This window comes from Anarhichas minor, unplaced genomic scaffold (assembly GCF_050575085.1).
Source record: "Anarhichas minor isolate MPS153535 unplaced genomic scaffold, ASM5057508v1 ptg000073l, whole genome shotgun sequence".
In the NCBI taxonomy this organism is placed as follows: domain Eukaryota; kingdom Metazoa; phylum Chordata; class Actinopteri; order Perciformes; family Anarhichadidae; genus Anarhichas; species Anarhichas minor.
In genome coordinates, this window is record NW_027466519.1 from 158159 (window position 1) to 176655 (window position 18497).

Consider the following 18497-nt stretch of genomic DNA (forward strand, 5'->3'; position numbering starts at 1 on the left):
GCAGCACTGATAATATTAACTTCATGACTTTCCGTCTGGCTGCCTGCCTGTCTACAGACTCCTCAGTGGTCTTTACATTTTAGAGGATTGCTTTGTGCAGAAGCAGCTTCTTTTGTTCTCGTTCTGCAGCTGAGCGTTGCTTTGATGTCTTGAGGCGAATGGAGGAAGAAAGAGGAGATACAGAAAGGAGAATTAGCAGGGAGACGGAGAGAATGGAGGATGCCTACTGAGTGAAGACGAGCGGGATCGATGGCTTGGGAGGGATTGAGAGAAGTGTGGTGTCTAGGACAAAGAGCACTGCTCCTCAGATACTCTGGTTGAGTGTCAGTGCTCGGTAATAATGCAGAAACTCTTTGTTCAGATGAAAGGAGCTGCTGTCAGCGTGCACATCCCTGTGACATTCAAGTCCTAATCCAAACTAATTGTAAACCATAGGAACTCTTTTCTCCCTCAGCAAGTCTGTCTAACTGCAGACTTCTAACTGAAAGAATCACTTGTATTTAAGATTTTAGACTGTGTGTTGATGCTGTTAACCAGCGTGATATGTCTGCACTGACTCAGAAACACAGCCACGCTCTGAAAGTAAGAGACTGAATTTCACTCATTGAGGAACCAAGATGGAGAAGTTCAAGTGGAGGGGTGACCAGATCAATACCAGCATATAGGGAGAAATGCCAGACTGATATAATCTCAGAGAGCACAGGCTGTTGTGCTGGACTTTTCAATTTGAGCGCCCTTAGTCAGTCTGATTAGTGTAGGAGGGGAACATTTTAAGGCAAAGGCGTTCGGCACTGAAAGGCATGAGTTGTAGGAGCTAAAGGCTCCATTTTTGGCCGACAAGGAGGGAGTTGCAGAGGTCCAGATGGGAGCAAATTAAAGCTTGGACAGGGAACTGAGAGGGATTTGACACATGTTGGTTCCCTGGTGAGAAAGAGTCGATTCAACAGATGTTACGGGATTGTGCTGTGGCTCCAGTGAGTGTGACTTACTCCCACAGTTGGGGGTCTACAGTCACATGTGGTGACTTGGACAGTGTTGAGGAAGAACAAGGGAAAAGAGCACATCAGTCTCGATGATATTGACTCTGTAATCTAACCTTTTATTTATTTGTACTTATCTTTTCTAAGTTGCATTTCCTCACAACTGTTCTTCACTTTGTCACTATGGAAGATGTGCTCCCTGTAAGAACACCCTTTTGCGAAGTGTTTTTGCAGCAAGATGCATTATTTACTTGGAACATAACATCCATGTGAAACCAGTTTAAAAATCTGGATGGTTTTTGTGTAAAAATCTGAAATTAATGATCCTTAAAAACATCCAAACATGAGCAGCCGCTTTTGAAGAATTACACTCTTGTATTTTGCCAATATTAAAAAAGTCCCGGCAAACACTTTTGCTGTCTTTTATTTCCCAGGTGTCTGATGATTTCGCCTTCAGCCTGTTCGACCTGGACTGGGATATATTCACGCAACACATTGAGGGTGCCATCAACAGAGTTCCTAATCTGGAGCAGACTGGCATCAAGTCTACTGTCTGTGGACCAGGTACTCTCACACACACCAGTTCCACAGAGGCGTCCATTTTTCTGAAAATCCTGCAAGCCCTTCTTGCAAATTGCTTAGAACATTATGCAGTACATCAGGGAACAAGCAACTTTCATGACACTTCTTAAATTGGACACGTTCTAATCTAAAACTGAAATGTGTCCGTATCTAATGCTATTACATTAGCTCATGAATACTGAACCTAGCAGACCATGTGTCATGTTTGTAGAGATAGTTTGATTAGCTCAAGCCTCACTTCCCGTCCAGGCAATATCACGTTGCCGAAGTGGTTGAGTGAGCCGGTCTGTAGCTGTGCATCCTGAAGAGTTACAGCGTTGAATTGGATTTTTCATCATCATAGTGTGATGCAGCTGTTTGCAGAAAAAGAAGGGAAACAAGTGATAACTGAAACATACATTTACACAAATATACACACGCATGAATGACCAGAGGAAGATGGAAAACAGAGAGATGGAGAAGGGAAAGGCAGAATATATCTGCAACGCATGAACAGAGAAGATTTGAATTCGAGATAGCGATTCACAGAGTGAAAGAAACGACATAAGTAGAGATGAAATGTAGAGAAGAAAGACTGTAGCTCAGAGGGAGAGGAGGCTCAGATGAAATGGAGATAAAAAAATGAGGATTTCATTTTTTTTTGCAAAGCATCTCCTCGGCTGTGACTCTCACATTATGGCTTTCTTTTGTTTAATTTCAAGTGTTTATATGATATGTACACCACGCTGAGCATTGAGCTCACTGAGCCCTCAACCATGTCTTTGGTGAGAGAGCAGAAATCTCAACCATGAGCCGAGTACCACGAGGACCATGAGGACCTATGTCCTTATAAAAGGTTGGTTTAGGATTAATGTGGTTGGAGTTACAGTTAAGTAGATCAGGCTGAGTGAAAGGTGAAACATATTTTCTTTTGGCATACTCTGTAGGTATTTGAATGTGGCCGAACGTCTTCATGTGTATCATAATACGCGTGTGTTTGTGAGAAATAATGTATTCATGTGTGCATTTGTAGCCTCAGTGAGCTGGGGCATTTTGATTTGACTCTCTTTCAGTTCACTTCAATTTGAAAACTATAATACTTATGCACTTATTATGCGTTCTCTATTACTTTGTCCAGGTTTTAACACTTGGTAAGTTGAAGGTACAAACATTAAAGGCGTTAAATGCAAAATTTAGAGCTTATCTATTGACTCAACATGGCGACGGCTGAGCCGGCGGCTCACATGTAACGGTGCTAACAATACAGAGCGGTGGCCATAGTGGAGCTATAGTGGAGCACGCTCACATGCACTAAGCGGCTGGTCCGGATCGAACAACGCACAGAGAAGCTCGGGTTACAACACACAGAGGGAGAGTGACTCTATTCTCTGCTCAGGACACCATTACTGCACTATAGCTTCACATTGCTGTTATGGTAATGCTCTGAATATTGAATAGGAAATGTTTAAAACCGTTTCTGCTACACAGGATTTCATTAGTGTTACATGTGGTGTTATATGATTCATTTGATAACTATCTGAATGATCACATGGTGCAAAATAAAAAGTCATCTGTGTCCCCCAAACAGCTCCAGTGTTACTGGTCTTTTACACAAAGTAAAAGCATTGTATGGGAAAATAGTCTCACCTCTGTGGTAAGTTTGTGTTTGTTAAATTCGTTGCCACTTTTATCCACGTTTCTCTCACTGTCTGTTTTCAGAATCATTCACAGCTGACCACAAGCCGCTGATGGGAGAAGCCCCAGAGGTCAGAGGTTTCTTCCTGGGCTGTGGCTTCAACAGTGCTGGTAAGTGCTGCAGAGATGTAAAGATTGAAGAAAGAACAGGGGGGGGGGGGGGTTTACAGCAAGGAAAGGAAAGGGAGATGAATGAGGAGGCACAAGGATGACGGCGTGTAACGGCCATTAACGTAAAGACATCTCCGGTCAGAGCCTCAACATCTTAAACAAATGCTACGTATCACTCACAGTTGTATGCGTTCAAATACTTTGTGGTGTAGAGCTTTCCCTTGAGGGAGACATGAAATGATGGAGCTAGGAAGGTCTAAGCAATCCTCAGTGCATGGCAATATAAGCAGGAAGAGAACGAGCCAGGAGAAATGGCCGAAGAGTGTTTTACCCACACTTTGACCCAGCCTTTGCCAATCTCTGTGGACAGACTCACAAACAAATGAATAATGGAGGACTTTATCCATAGAGAACACACACACACACACACAGACAACCCAAGTCACTCCATTACTTCACTCATAGATGAGCTTACCTTTGACATTAGACAGGCAGGAATGTGAGCATCTCAGCAGTCTGAAAACATAGAGAGAGGGGGCGTAAAGGGTAAAGTAATCGCCATCAGCTTTAACAGACGGTTGAGAGAAAGCTTCTTTCTGCATAAGAGCAAAAGGCCACAGGGTCGAGCTCTGAAGTTGTTGAGACAAGAGGTTGGAGCTCTAATGAGTGAGCATATACAGTAGTTTTTACCACTCACACATAACACACACACACACACCTTCCTTCTCTGTTCAGTGTGTTTGTAGGCGAGTTAGTATCTCGTTATCTATTGCCAAGTTAACGAGGTCTCGCACACTGCTGTCCCTGAGCTGTTGGTAGCTTTTATACCTCATACCTTATTGATTGGACCTGTATTGCTTATTGTTTTACGCTGTGCTGTACATATTATTTGCCAAATATATGCTGGTTCCAGTGTCTCAGATGTGAAGGTTTGCTGGCTCTCACTGTTATGTATCATTGTAAATTGAATATTTTTGAGTTAGTCAGAGAAAAGAAGCGATTGAAGACATCAGCGTGGGCTTTCGGAAAATGTTATGGCAATTTTTCACTATTTCTGGTCGGTTATAGTTTAAATGATATATCAAAAAAACAGTGGCCAGATAATAATGCTATGAAGACCCTTGCTGTATGGTTTTATTTTCCTTCTACTTTATGTAAATTCAAATGGAACAATCCTATCTGAATGGAGGTGGAATGAAGTATTGTGTCACCTCGTCCCTGCGTCATGCTGGTACCAAGCTCATTGAAATGGGCCCAGCGTCACGATATATCACACGTGGTTACAGTGACTTGGTTATTAAGGATTTTCCACCAGCCATGCACAGCAGGGATATTCCGAACGCCTTCACTTGCCTGACACACACACACACACACACACACACACACACACTTGAACTCAGCATGCACACACCCAAACAAAACATCCTAGGTTTTATCAAAGCAGGAGCTCAACAATGTCTTTTCCTCATGCTGTCCCCTTTTCCCTTCTCTTTTTACACATGTCTTTCTTCCCCCCCCCCCCCCGCCTCTTCGTCCCTCTGGCACGGGAAAAGTCCTCTGTCATTTTCGCTCCATCACACTAAAACACATGCACACACATGAACTCACACAGCTTATTTGGCTCAGGGCAGAGCAAGAGAAGTGGGGGGGATTCAGAAACCACCGGGTCAAAGTCGACGGATTCACATAAAAAAATATTTTTTTTTGACCCTTCCGTTGTTTTGTTTTACTTGCTGGAGTTCATTCTGGTTTCCAAGCGATCAGTAACTCTGCTTACTTGTCGAAGTTGCATTTGTTACTGAGCAACCTTAAGTTACTTTTTTCTTAGTGGGTCAGAACCATCATGATGAACTTTGAGGGCATTTATTCATCCTGATTATGGTTTATTTAATTGCTTTTAACTTCTGCACCTCTTAACTCTATCACCATGTTGCTAATCATCATAACACTGAGCACCTTCATTGGTATTATGGTAGAGACAGAGATGCCTTAATGTCTTCTGCAAAACAACATGCTTACAAGGCATGACTAAGGTAGAGAAGGATGAATACAATGATGCATGTTTTCTCCCTCTTTAAAGCATTTTTTGATTCACTAGCGGCATCACTGTAAATGTCAGAAGAAAGGGAGAGGGGAACTTATCTAAAAATAATTTGAGAGCAATACAGGAGAGAGAGGACCCAGGAACAAATGTCTGCACGCCATTAACGAACAGTAACAGAGCGAGATGCCGATAGTGGGGAAGTGGAGGGGAAGTACAATGGCAGAGAGGAGGGACGATAAGACGAGCGGAAGCACGAGCATAAGGGTTCACACGTAGATACTCGCTCACACATCAGTGTAGTTATCTCTGGTGACATTTATCAGTGCCACCTCGCCTTGTTGGTTGTCTCCACATAGTCTTAGGAGAACTCCATTATCCCCCTTACACGTCCTCCTCCCTCTGTCTCTCTACCCATCCGCCCTTTCCGCCATTCTAACATCCGTCCAGGCTTGGCCCAGAGTGCCAGTGTCTGCAGATGAGTGAAGCGATGACAGATAAAGGCAGGAGGCACGCTGTGAGAGATGGAGAAGGAGGGATGCAAGGACACACTGATCGTGCTGCTGCATATTGATGTCGTGTGTGTGTGTGTGTGTGTGTGTGTATACGTGCACACAACATGCACACGATGCATGCAAATTACCAGCAACACAACACAAGAAGGGGGTTGCTAAAAGGGAGCAGCTCATTAACCCAGCAGTTTTGGGGACCGGATGGGTGAAATATTGAATTGCCAGTGTTGCATGTTGGTCGGGTTGAAAAACAAAGCTGCAGCCGCTAGGTTCAGCTGATGAGGTCACATTGCTCAGGGGCAGCCGTGAGCAAGGGTCAAATGATGGAACAAAGGTCAAAACAATCCTCTGTAGGTCATATATGACATATAGAGGCTCCAAATTAATGAGACACACTCACAGTCCTCCAGACTGGCAATCAGAGAGAGAGGGCCAGGTTTTTGTTCATTTACTAACGTGAGCCTGTGCAGTAATCTGTGACGAACTGTTTTTGATTCTGCAACTAACAATCATTTTCATGAGCAGGTAGTTTGTCTGTAATTTTTCTCTCTTGTCTGAGATTTCATCGACTAAATGATTATTCAAATACGGGTTTATGGATAATGAAAATAATTGTGAGTTGCAGCCCTCAATCAAAAACTCAGATTCAAGAATAATAAATGGAAGCAGCAAATATAGCCTTTTTTTTTTTTGCTTAATTCAGTTGTAGAGTAGCTACACTCTCTGGTGCTAATTGAACCTGTCTTCAGTGATGAACTCGGGGTCATAGGGGGTTTCGGGTCTTTAATCATCAGACACCCTCGCCCTGGTGACCCAGCTGGGGGTGATCAGCCCCAGACCTGTGTCCAAGTGGCGCCCTGCTCCACGGCTTCCCCTTCTGGATCCACAGCCTCATCAAGGCCTTGTCAGCATCCTCCAGGATGTTGTTGGTGGCTCCAGCAAAAGCTCCGCCACCCAACTCCCCTCAATGCCTTTGGGTGGCACCACAGCTTCCTCTGTCTGCCACTTCCTTCTGGTCTTTACAATGATTCCTGTCGAGACAACTTTAACCTCCCTGTCTCGAGCTGTTGACTACTTGTTTCAGCATTCGTTAACATGTGAATCTGAGATGCTGTTCATACCAGTTTCTGTGTGTTTGTGTTTTTGTCAGGCATGATGCTGGGAGGTGGTTGTGGTAGAGAGCTGGCTCACTGGATCATACACGGCCGCCCTGAAAAGGACATGTATGGTTACGACATCAGGTACATCAATGCACAAGAAGACTGTCTACAAACCTACAGAGGTGAAACTTAAAAGTATTTGAGCAGTGACAGTGCTCACAGGAGGTTTCATAGGTATGGCGCCGCTCTATAAAGCAGAACATGGCTTTGAGTTTCTGTTTGGCATTTCATTAAAAGGACAGCAGGAACCAGAATAATGATGTTTAAATGAAGTCTGAATGATTGTGTCTTTTAATGAGCGTTAATCTTTTTGAATTCCTCTCCCTCCTGTCTCAGGCGTTTCCACAACTCGCTGACAGACAACACGAGCTGGATCAGAGAGAGGAGCCATGAGTCGTATGCAAAGAACTACTCTGTGGTGTTCCCCTTTGATGAGCCGCTGGCCAGCCGAAACATGAGGAAGGACCCTTTTCATCAGGTAGATGAGCTGTTAAAACAGCGCGTTTCTTGAGTTCAAGGAAACAACCCCGATGTGCGTCCTTCCTGTTAGAGTCAGCCGCAAACTGGTTTGATGAGTCACCATGAGTTTAATAGCAAAGAAATGTTTCTTTTTTCCTCTAACAACTATTACTTTAATGATAGAAAATAGGAATGAAAAGAGCGATGAACTATTCATTCATTTTGAAACATGTTGTACTTAGATAACAGAAAATACGCACAATTACTCCACAAAGGCTGGTCTAGTTATTTAGTCTGTCCCTGTTATATTGAATGAAGGTTGTTCCTGTGTTTATTTTCCTGAATAACCTGAATCCTAAATTTCTTGCATAAACACAGCATAAAGTGTTTGTGTCTATATTAAAGAAGTAGTCAAATGAAAGCAAAAATGCCCTACCCTGTCGCCTCTCCCTGCGATGTTATGAAACCATATTCGCATGTATTTTTTCCTCAATCTGACAAACATTAAGAATAACCCGGGCTCTGTTGAAGCACTCTCCGTTTGGTAAGCAGGGCTTCTGCTTTTTGTGAAGAAGTGTAGGCAGTGTGTCTCTCAGGATTTAGACAGACAGACACCTTTTGGCTTGAGCAAAGCACCCATATGAAACCAGTTCACCTCTTAAAGTCACAGGAGCATCTTTGCTGCCATATAACCTGACCAGTCATCACTCCCTATATTTTTAGAGGTTGTATGACTCACTTCTTCTCTCGTTTTTTCTCCTTAAGCCTTTCATTCCACGTTTTTTTTTATTTATCCCCATGCATCTACCCACGGCCTTCACTCACATGTCTCTCGTCTTCTCTCTTTTTGACATCCTCCCCAACACAATTTCCTCTCCTATTCATACTTAATGTCTGTTTATCCCTCTCTCTCTCTCTCTCTTCCTGCAGTTGTCACTGCCTTTGTTCTCGTTCCAATCTGTGTTTCCTGTGAGAGAAAAAGACGTTCCGCTGTTTCTTCTTAACCTTTGGGAAATGCAGCATCTGATTGGATAATTGAGACAGTAAATATCAACATACAAACGATGCAGCTTGATACCCAGGTTGTGCAGGCTTCAACATCTATGTGTGCGTGAATGTGCGCAGTAGGCCATTGAATTGAGATGCTAAAAATGTACGTTTTGCAAACGGGGATGTGGAACAACTGTGTGCATGCTTCCGTGTCTATCATTGGATATTTCTGCCAAGCTAGTCCTGAAGTACTGGTGACGCAAGTGTTTGCAAAGATATCATCTGTCAAACTCTGACCCCATCTCCGTCTGTACTCTCAGTATGTTTGCAGACTGTCTCCCCCTCGCTCTCTCCTTATGTCGTCTCTGCTCAAATCGGGAGGCAAATGGCTGATTCAGGCTCAGGCATACTGGAGTTAGCAGTGTAGCGCATCCCCAGCAGCTACATTTATTAATGCGATCCTTGCCAACTTGACTATAAATGATACACTTAGCTTCGGTAGCTTGGTCTCGGATGTCTTTCAGCTTCCTTTCTCTCCTTAGCCCGACACAAACTCTTAATGGGCCTCGCCACCATATTTTATACATTAATGACCCACTTAGCCTCGCTTTCCTGCTCCAGACTTCGTTTACCTTTAACTGTTGCAATCTCTACCCCGGCTCACGCATGCAGGCATTCTTTCAGAACAGATTACCGTCACACAGATTGCATTAGCAATGTTGTCAATGTGTTTTGTAGATCATGCCTCCTGCTTACTTACAGCTTGTTTTTATTTAGCTTCCCTGACACCTGTCATGCATAGTTAACCAGATTCCCCCGAAGGGCTTTTTTTTTTTAAGATGTTGTACAGAATGAGCAAAGACATGAAGGGATGGTAACTTTTAAAATGTTTTTTTTTTTTCAATTAGTAGCTCGTGTATCCATAATGAATGTAAATAGAATTCCCAAAAAGTCAACAACACAAATATGAAAAGATAATATGAAGAAAAACGTTGCTTATAGCATAATGCAAATATCGCTTTAGTACTCTGAGGGTTTATAAAGAGAGCTCCACCTCTGTTAAGAGCAACACACTCGTGACGTATGATGAACGTCAAAGCACCGGGACATTTCTTTCTAAAGACCACACACCGGGCTGAGTGCTGTAAATGCCGCTATCGGCATCGACTCTCAAAGAAGATCACATTCACCCTGCTGATCGCCAAATCCCGGTACCCTTTAAACCGCTCGTAATTTGACAGCAAAAATGAAATCCTTTAATGTAAAACATATGAGCTGGTTGACACTTCCAAGGCTCAATAGATTGTGAGCATGCAGCTGTGGCACATCTTCTGTCCCCACTATTACAGTCCAGCTTTCTCCAACCAGCACTAAATACTTGCATTTGCATAACAAGTGCAGCATCAGGTATTATTATGTTATCTTGACTATAATTATGGCAACAGATTTGATGGTAGCCAGCTACAGTATAGAGCACTGAAAAGTCACAAATAAGTGCTCTCAGGTAGACGGACTGTTGCTCGAAGGAGACCACAGTCCCTGTGAGGTTGGGTTGGTCCAACCCTCGGCTGCAAGACCCCTGCTAATTACTCGTCGAGGGCCATCACCTAGCAACTAGCCTTCCTACTGTTGGCGAGCCTCAGATAAATGGAGGCAGTTGGCGGATGGAAGAAGGAAACGACACAGAAAAGGTCTAATTATTATTTTTTTGTTCACCATACTGGCTCTTGTTTCCTGATCACAACGCTATGCGTTATGGCTAAGAGGCACTTAAGGCCTTTGACGAGCTGCCCTTGTGCAAATAATGAGACTGTCTGCTTTGAGGAGGCAATGCAACATTATTTCAGAGGACCAACAGGCCGTCGCTGACACTGCTGCTCACACGTTTTCTCCACCTCGGTAGCACGGGTGGTAAATATAGCTCGGTGTGGGAAGTTCTGGCAAGAGACAGCTAGCTGCCTGCTAAGAGGAGAGCATAGCAGAACATACCTACTAGCTGTGGGCGACTGTCAGTTTTAAGGACGATGGCGAGCGCTGAAATATCTTATTTCAACACCAGTCAACAAATCAAGAATTAACAAGTGTACTATATTTGCAATAGTTTTTGCTAAAATAGTGTTTGACTATCACTTCCCATCACATGTTAGGTTGATATTAAACATGTCGGCCAGTTCATTTGTTGCCCATCATGTTGTATTGTACGAGGTAAACAATGGATCAAATGACAGGAAGAAAGGCGTTCGCTTATAGTGATGAAACTGCGAAGAATTATTATCTGCTCGATGTGTAAATACGCAACTGTGTGTTAGCAAGTTTCCCCAGTACAACTTTATAAGCTGATAATATGTCAGTGTTGTAGTTGGAGCTTGTTCTGCTGCAAACAAACAAAAAATCAGTTAGTGCTGCCTTAAAACAACAGTTACCATGAGCAAGAATCAGCCGCTGTGATTGCTCTGTGCAATTGATGTGATTCTGTAGATGTGAAGAGTGAAATTGCTGACTATTAGATTATATGTATGACTGTGCAATTGTGTGAATATATGCTCATGTAACATCCCGATTTCCCAACTTTGGCTTATGTTTCCGTGCAATGATTCGAAGGTAATCGCTAAACGGTAAACGTTCTGGGCTGTGTACGTTCTGTGCCGGTTTACCCTCTGTGTTTGTGTGCGCCATGTTTGTTTTAGGTGCTGACGGAGCAGGGCTGTGTGTTCCAGGAGAGACATGGCTGGGAGAGACCTGGCTGGTTCAACAAAGACGAGCCCGCTCCCGTGAGACTCTACACACATATACTGTACACAAGCATGTGCACGCTAATGATTTATTTACAACCACATGTTGACAATAGGCACTTGGAAAGGCACAAACGATTGAGATGCAAATTCTTCCACAAGGCTCGGTGGATAGGGACTATTAGAAAAGACTTACTGCCAGTAATGGACGACACCGACACAGGGTCTGGCCCAATGTTTTGTCCTTCTCTGCACATGGCGACAATGATGATCAATAAGCCTCTAACTATTTGTTTGTCTTTGTTGTTGCAAAGCTTAAAGACTATGATTACTACGGGGCTTATGACATTAAGAAGAATGTGAACTACAAATACAACAAATTGCTGGGAAAAGAGTACACCTTTGACTTCCCTCCACATCATGACGTGGTAAGACACCGTGTGTGTGTGTGTGTGTGTGTGTGTGTGTGTGTGTGTGTGTGTGTGTGTGTGTGTGTGTGTGTGTGTGTGTGTGTGTGTGTGTGTGTGTGAGTGAGATCATGTGTGTTATTTAGTAGAACAATGTCATTCAATCAAATTCAGCTTCCTGTTTTGTCAAAGCCGAGGTGCCAAAAAATAACTCGGGGTCGCCAGATGAGTGTGAACACTCTCTGAAGGCTCCCGTGAGGAAAGGGAACATGTGTCCTCATGGGAAATGACAATCGTGGACAACCGACCTTGACGTCAAAATCTCTCTATTCGTTTTAATTTCCAGTGATGAATATATGCTTCAAGGATCTGGCTCCAAATATATTAGAAATGTCATGTTTGGCAACGAGAGGAAGATGCTTTTATCTCAGCAAGGCCTGGAGGGAATTTCTGAAAATTTGGCACAAGCGTCTACTTGGACTCAAGAATGCAGATTTTGGTGGTCAACGGTCTTTGTCGCCTCACAAAACACATGTTTGGCCACAGCTCAAGTATTCATTTGATAATTATGACAATTTGACACAAATGTCTAATAGGATGAGATGATGATGAATGATGAAGTGACAGCATTTTGTAAAGACGTGGATGTAAACTGCAACTTTAAGGCTGAAATTCTATTTTTTTTCTTATTGCAGATTAAGAGTGAGTGCCTCTCGTGTAGACATGGTGTGGCAGTGTTTGACATGTCCTACTTTGGGAAGTTCTATCTCACTGGACCAGATGCCAAGAAGGCGGCTGATTGGCTGTTCACTGCTGATGTCAACAAGAAGCCAGGTCAGTGTGCTGCAGCGAGAACACACACACACTCTCTCTCACACACACACACACTCTCTCTCTCTCTCTCTCTCTCTCTCTCTCTCTCTCTCTCTCTCTCTCTCTCTCTCTCTCTCTCTCTCTCTCTCTCTCTCTCTCTCTCTCTCTCTCTCTCTCTCTCTCTCTCTCTCTCTCTCTCTCTCTCTCTCTCACACACACACATGCACAGACAGATGGGAGAGAAGATTGACAGAATGAAGAGGGCAGATACATGGATAGGGAGACTAAACAAGATGCCAACATGTGAGCAAAACAGTCCACTCTTCCACAAAATCTCAAATACCACTAATAGTAAATACCAGTTTATAGTCTCTTAAAGGTTTTTTCTGGAACCTTTCAAAATCAACAAACTGACAGCTGCTTATAACAGGTGATTCCAAACTTTTGACTGTCAGTGTTTATCAAAATGATCAACAACATCATTATCCTATAATCCTCGTTACAAGTAAAATGGAAAAAAAGAATATGAATAGACATGAAAGTATAATTCCAAGTTCTTGCATAAACAACTTGCAATAAGACTGTCAGACTACTGTTCAATGCCCTACCATCCTACCATCAATGTCGATCAGTATCGTTTTAGATTTAAAAAGAAATGCAACACTAAATTGCTGGAATAACCCTTTGGAATGGTGTCATTATTCTATGGCCGTTACATTGTGCAATCAACATTTACATCCTAAGGATAAGTCAAAGCAAAAAACTATTTATCTATTGATACTTTAAGCTTAGTTTTAGTTCATTTTTTGCAGCCTATGTAATTTTTTGCTAACATCTACTTACACTTTATTATCCTCCACTGAGTGAGACAGCCAGATCTCACCCCACCTACCAAGCTAGTTTCTCAAGAGCTTTTCCGACATCTTAGATGACACACCGCGTGACCTCGCTTCCTCCGTCTATTTGTCCATCACTCTCTCCTTTGTGCGTCCTGTTCTCACTTACAGCACTTACGGCCGTCACACTTGCCCCGAGAACATTTACTGTCTCAGCAGGCCGACCTATGCTTCGCTAACACATTTACACACGGTTTTCTTTAGTACCAGTGACAGAATGAAGCTGTCACCATCGTTCGTTCAAATGAGACATGACTTGGGGGACAGACGCATATTAGCATGTCTCCGTAGCTCTCGGCTCCTTTGGCCAACGCATGACGGGAATGTTAGTATTTTTTTCCGTCTCCTGTAATTAGATACACACTTCATTCACTTGGAAATTATTTTGATGATACTCTCATAATGACTGTTTTGTTCTCAGCTATGATGGGGTTCGTATTTCGGCCGTAACCGTTTTACAAAAAGACGAGGTTCACATGACTGAGGCAGAGATTTATAATTGTTGCCCCTTAAAAGCAAGAAAGAAGAGCAAGAAGCACTCGAGTTGATTTTTAAAAACGCACACGGGAAAGCACACGTACACGCACATACAATAGCTTACAAACTGGAAGCTTGACCTCAAATTTGGGTTATTTTTTCATTGTGAGATTTCCACTTTAAAATGGCCTATAAAGTCTGCGACATGAATAAATAGTTTGTCTGTTTCAGGCTCCACTGTGTATACCTGCATGCTGAATAAGAAAGGGGGGACGGAGGCTGACCTGACGGTGAGCAGACTGGAGCCTGGAGCTGCCAACCTGCCGCTGGCGCCACAGTCCAATGGTGAGAAAGAAAGAGTGTGTTGTTTTCACATCTGTCTGCTATACTGATCGATTGCTCTCTCTGTTATTCCATCACTGTTGTGTTTTTGTCATTTTAACTGTTGTATTTTATCCGTCTGTCATTGTGTTGTATCTTATTTCTTTGTTTACAGTTCTTTTTATTGTCCTGTCTCCTAGTATCTATCAATACTTTATATCCGCTGTATTCACTATTATATTCTTCTACCCATCATTCTATCTTCTCTTGTAATTTGAGGTAGCTATCAATTGATGTGCTGTTTTATTTGTCGTTCTCTATGAGTTTTCTGTCAGTATTTGTCTGATGTTTCATTGTCAGTGTTCCTCTCATACTCCCTGTAGTCCCTGCTTATTGCCTTTGTTTCCCGCCCGTGCTCCAGGTGATGTGTACTACCTGGCCATTGGAGGCGGTGTGGCAGAACACAACTGGAACCACATCAGAACAACTCTTCAGGACCAAGGCTTCCACTGTCAGCTGACGGACCACTCTGAGGACATGGGGATGATCAGCATCCAGGGACCCAAGAGGTGGGGAAGGAAAGGGAGGAGGAAGGGAGGGAGGGAAGAGGGCTACGAATGAACCGAGACATTGTCGTGATTTAGAAATGACAAAGGGAGTGAGTGAGAGCAAAGAGCAGTGGAGAGGAGAGGGAAAAAAGAAAGAGGTAACTCTAATGAGGGGGTTATGATATACATCCTGGAGACAAGAGGTGGGGAAACTGAAAAGACGAGCTGTTGGATCGATAAGAGGAGAGCGGGTTAAGTGCCTATTCTCAAGACTTGGCCAAAGGCATAAGAGGTGAAAGAATACAGGGACCGAGGTTGATTGAAAACAGGAGACGGAAGCAGAAAGGTTAGAGGGTAATTCTGCAGTTTAATGTGGCCGTTGGCTGTTTCACGATGCTGTGAACCCTGCAAAGTAAATTAAAATCAATTTTTCATCGGCGTAAGTGACGATGATAAAGATTACTCAGAGCAGCTGCGCTCTCGGTCTCAACAACAGTTTACACCTTGGGTTAGATCTAAGGCAGGACCAACACTTGGGTTTGTCATGACATTTTGTACATATACTGTATATCCATGGTCCACAGAGGATACATTATTAACCACTTTGGTGATTGCTTAACTTCCCACTCAATTGTCCAATACTTTGGTTTATGACCTGTTAAAACTAATGACATTCCAATCGGGTTCAGCTATACTTGGGTATTTTGTTAGAACATTTCTGTAATAACTGTAGAATTACAATAAGATTAATACAAAATGATTATGGGACAACTAAAACCTCACAGTAGAGACTGGTGATAATATCTGAGGCCTCTCAACTGTAAACTCTGCTCTCTATGCTCAACATGATATTAATAATAAAAGGTAATCCTATAGAATCGTAACTCTTCACCTGCAGCGTCTGCCGCGATGACTCCCCCATGTAAACACTGCCGTGATGAACTTCAAAGACTAAATGTCAAAAACAGAATTAATATGAGGTCTCATGAAGTCATACAGTTTGCAGATCCCTGCATTGAGACGACCAGGGAGTAGTGATGGTGCTTTTCTCCCTTTTAGTTTCTGTTTTTTGGAGCCTTTGTATTTTTTCAGAAAAACGAAACTGAACATGTCACAGTATTCCAGTTTGACCTCTCATCCATCAGAGCCACCATCCATTGATTTCTTCATCTCAGGATGAGAGATGGTGTATGGTACAGGGGAATGGTGCTGCACGTTCGGACATGGGATGTAGTCCAAGCTCGTCACTTTTCTTCTCGCTTCCTGCAGTTTTCCTTTTTGTTCTTCACTCTGACAGCAAGGCGGGCCACCTTTTACCTCTTCCCGATCTCGTTCTCTGAACTCCTCATCTGTCTTTTCTTTCCCTTTTTTTACCTCCCCTCCTCCCAACCTCGCCGCACTGCATCTTTGTTCTTCCCTCTTACCAGCAGCAGGGTTAGGCCACTCTGTTCTCCGTGTGGGCTCTCTCGATTTCTTCTCCGTGAGGCTTTTACTCATCTTCTGTTCTCTTAAGTTTCTTTTCTCTCAATCCTCAGGTCTCTGTAGATCTTTTCCAGCTCTTTCTCAAACTCTCCTCCCCAGTCATCCCTCTCGGGTCAATTGCCTATTCTCAGTGTACTCTTCCCCTTTTTCAGATCCTGTCCCTCTCGCTTTTATTGCTTACGTCAAACCAGAAATCAGTGCGTCACTAGCAGCAGTAGAACAATATATATATATATATATATACAGTATATATGTGTGTGTGTGTTTTTCATTATTGATACACGCATGAATAAAAGGATGTTGATTATGGAGCTCATTGAGTTTTCCTGAGCATCCGAAGCGCACTCGGCTTGTGAGTGTTTGTATTTGCATCAGCGGATGTTTCCTTGTGTGCATGTCAGTAACATAAAGAAGATTAGCATCTCTATTGCCTCCCTCTGCACAGTGCCTTAATCATTCTCAGATCTTTCATATTGTTTCTGCCACATATGAGGAATTGCGGGAAAAATCGACTTCGATGTTTGGGGTTTGTTTCCTTATGAAGCAAATTGATCTCTTTAAAGTTTGAGGAGATTGAAAATTACAGTGTTTATGGAAATGCATTTGTCTCCCAGAGATGTCTTACTCTAATTCTCCAGAGGGGGGGGGGTCTCTAGACTTGGATCTTTGTCGCTCACACAGCTTTAGCAGCGCTCTCCAAATGGTGAAACTGTGTGCTTGATCGTTTGCTTTGTGATTATGAACATTTATATTTTATGAAATTATGTGATATCCTGCAAGAAAGCGCTGTGTATGTTTGCGTCCTCTGATCCACAGCTGAGAGGCACTGTTAGGTGGCACGACAGAGAAACAAATTGGTGGTTGCAAGACTCCCTTCCCCACCCCAACACACACACACACACACACACACACACACACACATAAACAGAGCATTTCAGTGATTATATATAGCTAATTGGCCTTGCTCTTGGTCTTGGGAGTTCAGTGAACAAAGCGTTGCTTAAAGGAGTACAGAAATTGGAGGACAGCCTGAAGAGAACATTAGCCTGTGCGTCATACTAGCAGATGCATGCATATTGTATATGCAAGAAATGTGTTCTTCACATATGACTATACTCTCATACACACCTCTCTTCATCCAACTCTGACCACATTGATTGGGACACCCACACAGATGCGCAAACATGTACAGCTCACACAAACGTAACCTGAACCCCTTCCCCAAATATCTTCAACGCTGGCTTCCTTTCACACTGTTGCAAAAATATCTCCCAGAAAAGGCCTCTACCTGCCCACTCACAAACACACAAGAAGCAAAGTAAGCTAAACTTAGTCCCTTCTTTCTGTTGACTCATTTTTATGTAATATTGATTTTAGTGTACGTGTGCGCCTGTCTGTTTGTGGGAGAAGGAGAGATGGTACTACATCAAATATAACGAGTACTCCTGTAGTTTTGTAGTAGTGCTTTCTTAAAATATTTCAGATGTTGAGAAGGGAAAATCTGATCATTTGAGGATCAAAAAGCATAGAGTATCTTTCACCACACCAGGTGCAAACGAAAAAAATATTGACCGCCACTGTTTCTGTGTTTTGTCTTTATGTGCAGCCGAGAGGTGCTGCAAGAGGTGTTGGACACAGACCTGAACAACGAAGCTTTCGCCTTCTCTACCCACAAAGTTGTCAACGCAGCAGGGCATCAGGTGAAAACACACACACACACACACACACACACACACACACACACTCGGTGCCTCCACTCATTTCTACGATAATTGGATGAGCTTCAAAATAACCCTGTCAGTGCTAGTTAAATATAAGAACTACTGTAAGTTTAATAATACTTGAGTGACACTGTTTTTTAATTATTTCAAAGGTTCAGTCAACAGAGATTGTAGTGTGTGTGTGTGTGTGTGTGTGTGTGTGTGTGTGTGTGTGTGTGTGTGTGTGTGTGTGTGTGTGTGTGTGTGTGTGTGTGTGTGTGTGTGTGTGTGTGTGTGTGTGTGTGTGTGTGTGTGTGTGTGTGGACAGATGGCATGTCTCAGGCGTCCTTGTGACTTGGATATCACGTCCGTCCACACCTTCTGTTTCTCTCAACCTCTTTCCGCCTTCCATCTCTTTCTACTTCCTCCCCTGAGGTCAAAAGTCAAAAAGTGAATCCGCTGTTGTTTACAAGCACTGGGGAGATCATATATTTATACTTCGCTGTATTTGTCGTTCAGTTTTCAAACAACCGTGCCGTAAGGTGACGGAGCCTCAGCCTCTCAGTTTGACCTCCACACACCGTTCCTGGCCTCGGATCAAAAAGAGCATGT

At 43.1% G+C, this 18497-nt stretch overlaps 1 protein-coding gene across 1 annotated transcript in view; it reads left to right on the forward strand.

Annotated features, from left to right (window-relative positions):
- sardh (sarcosine dehydrogenase) overlaps positions 1-18497 on the forward strand; it is a 32167-nt gene that overhangs the window by 8309 nt on the left and 5361 nt on the right. Inside the window, exons 8-17 of the mRNA XM_076079846.1 lie at positions 1415-1544; positions 3261-3347; positions 7051-7141; positions 7397-7538; positions 11197-11280; positions 11556-11669; positions 12344-12482; positions 14066-14179; positions 14577-14724; positions 17792-17885. Of these exons, the coding sequence (XP_075935961.1) occupies positions 1415-1544; positions 3261-3347; positions 7051-7141; positions 7397-7538; positions 11197-11280; positions 11556-11669; positions 12344-12482; positions 14066-14179; positions 14577-14724; positions 17792-17885 (1143 nt within the window). The remainder of the gene's footprint in view (positions 1-1414; positions 1545-3260; positions 3348-7050; positions 7142-7396; positions 7539-11196; positions 11281-11555; positions 11670-12343; positions 12483-14065; positions 14180-14576; positions 14725-17791; positions 17886-18497) is intronic.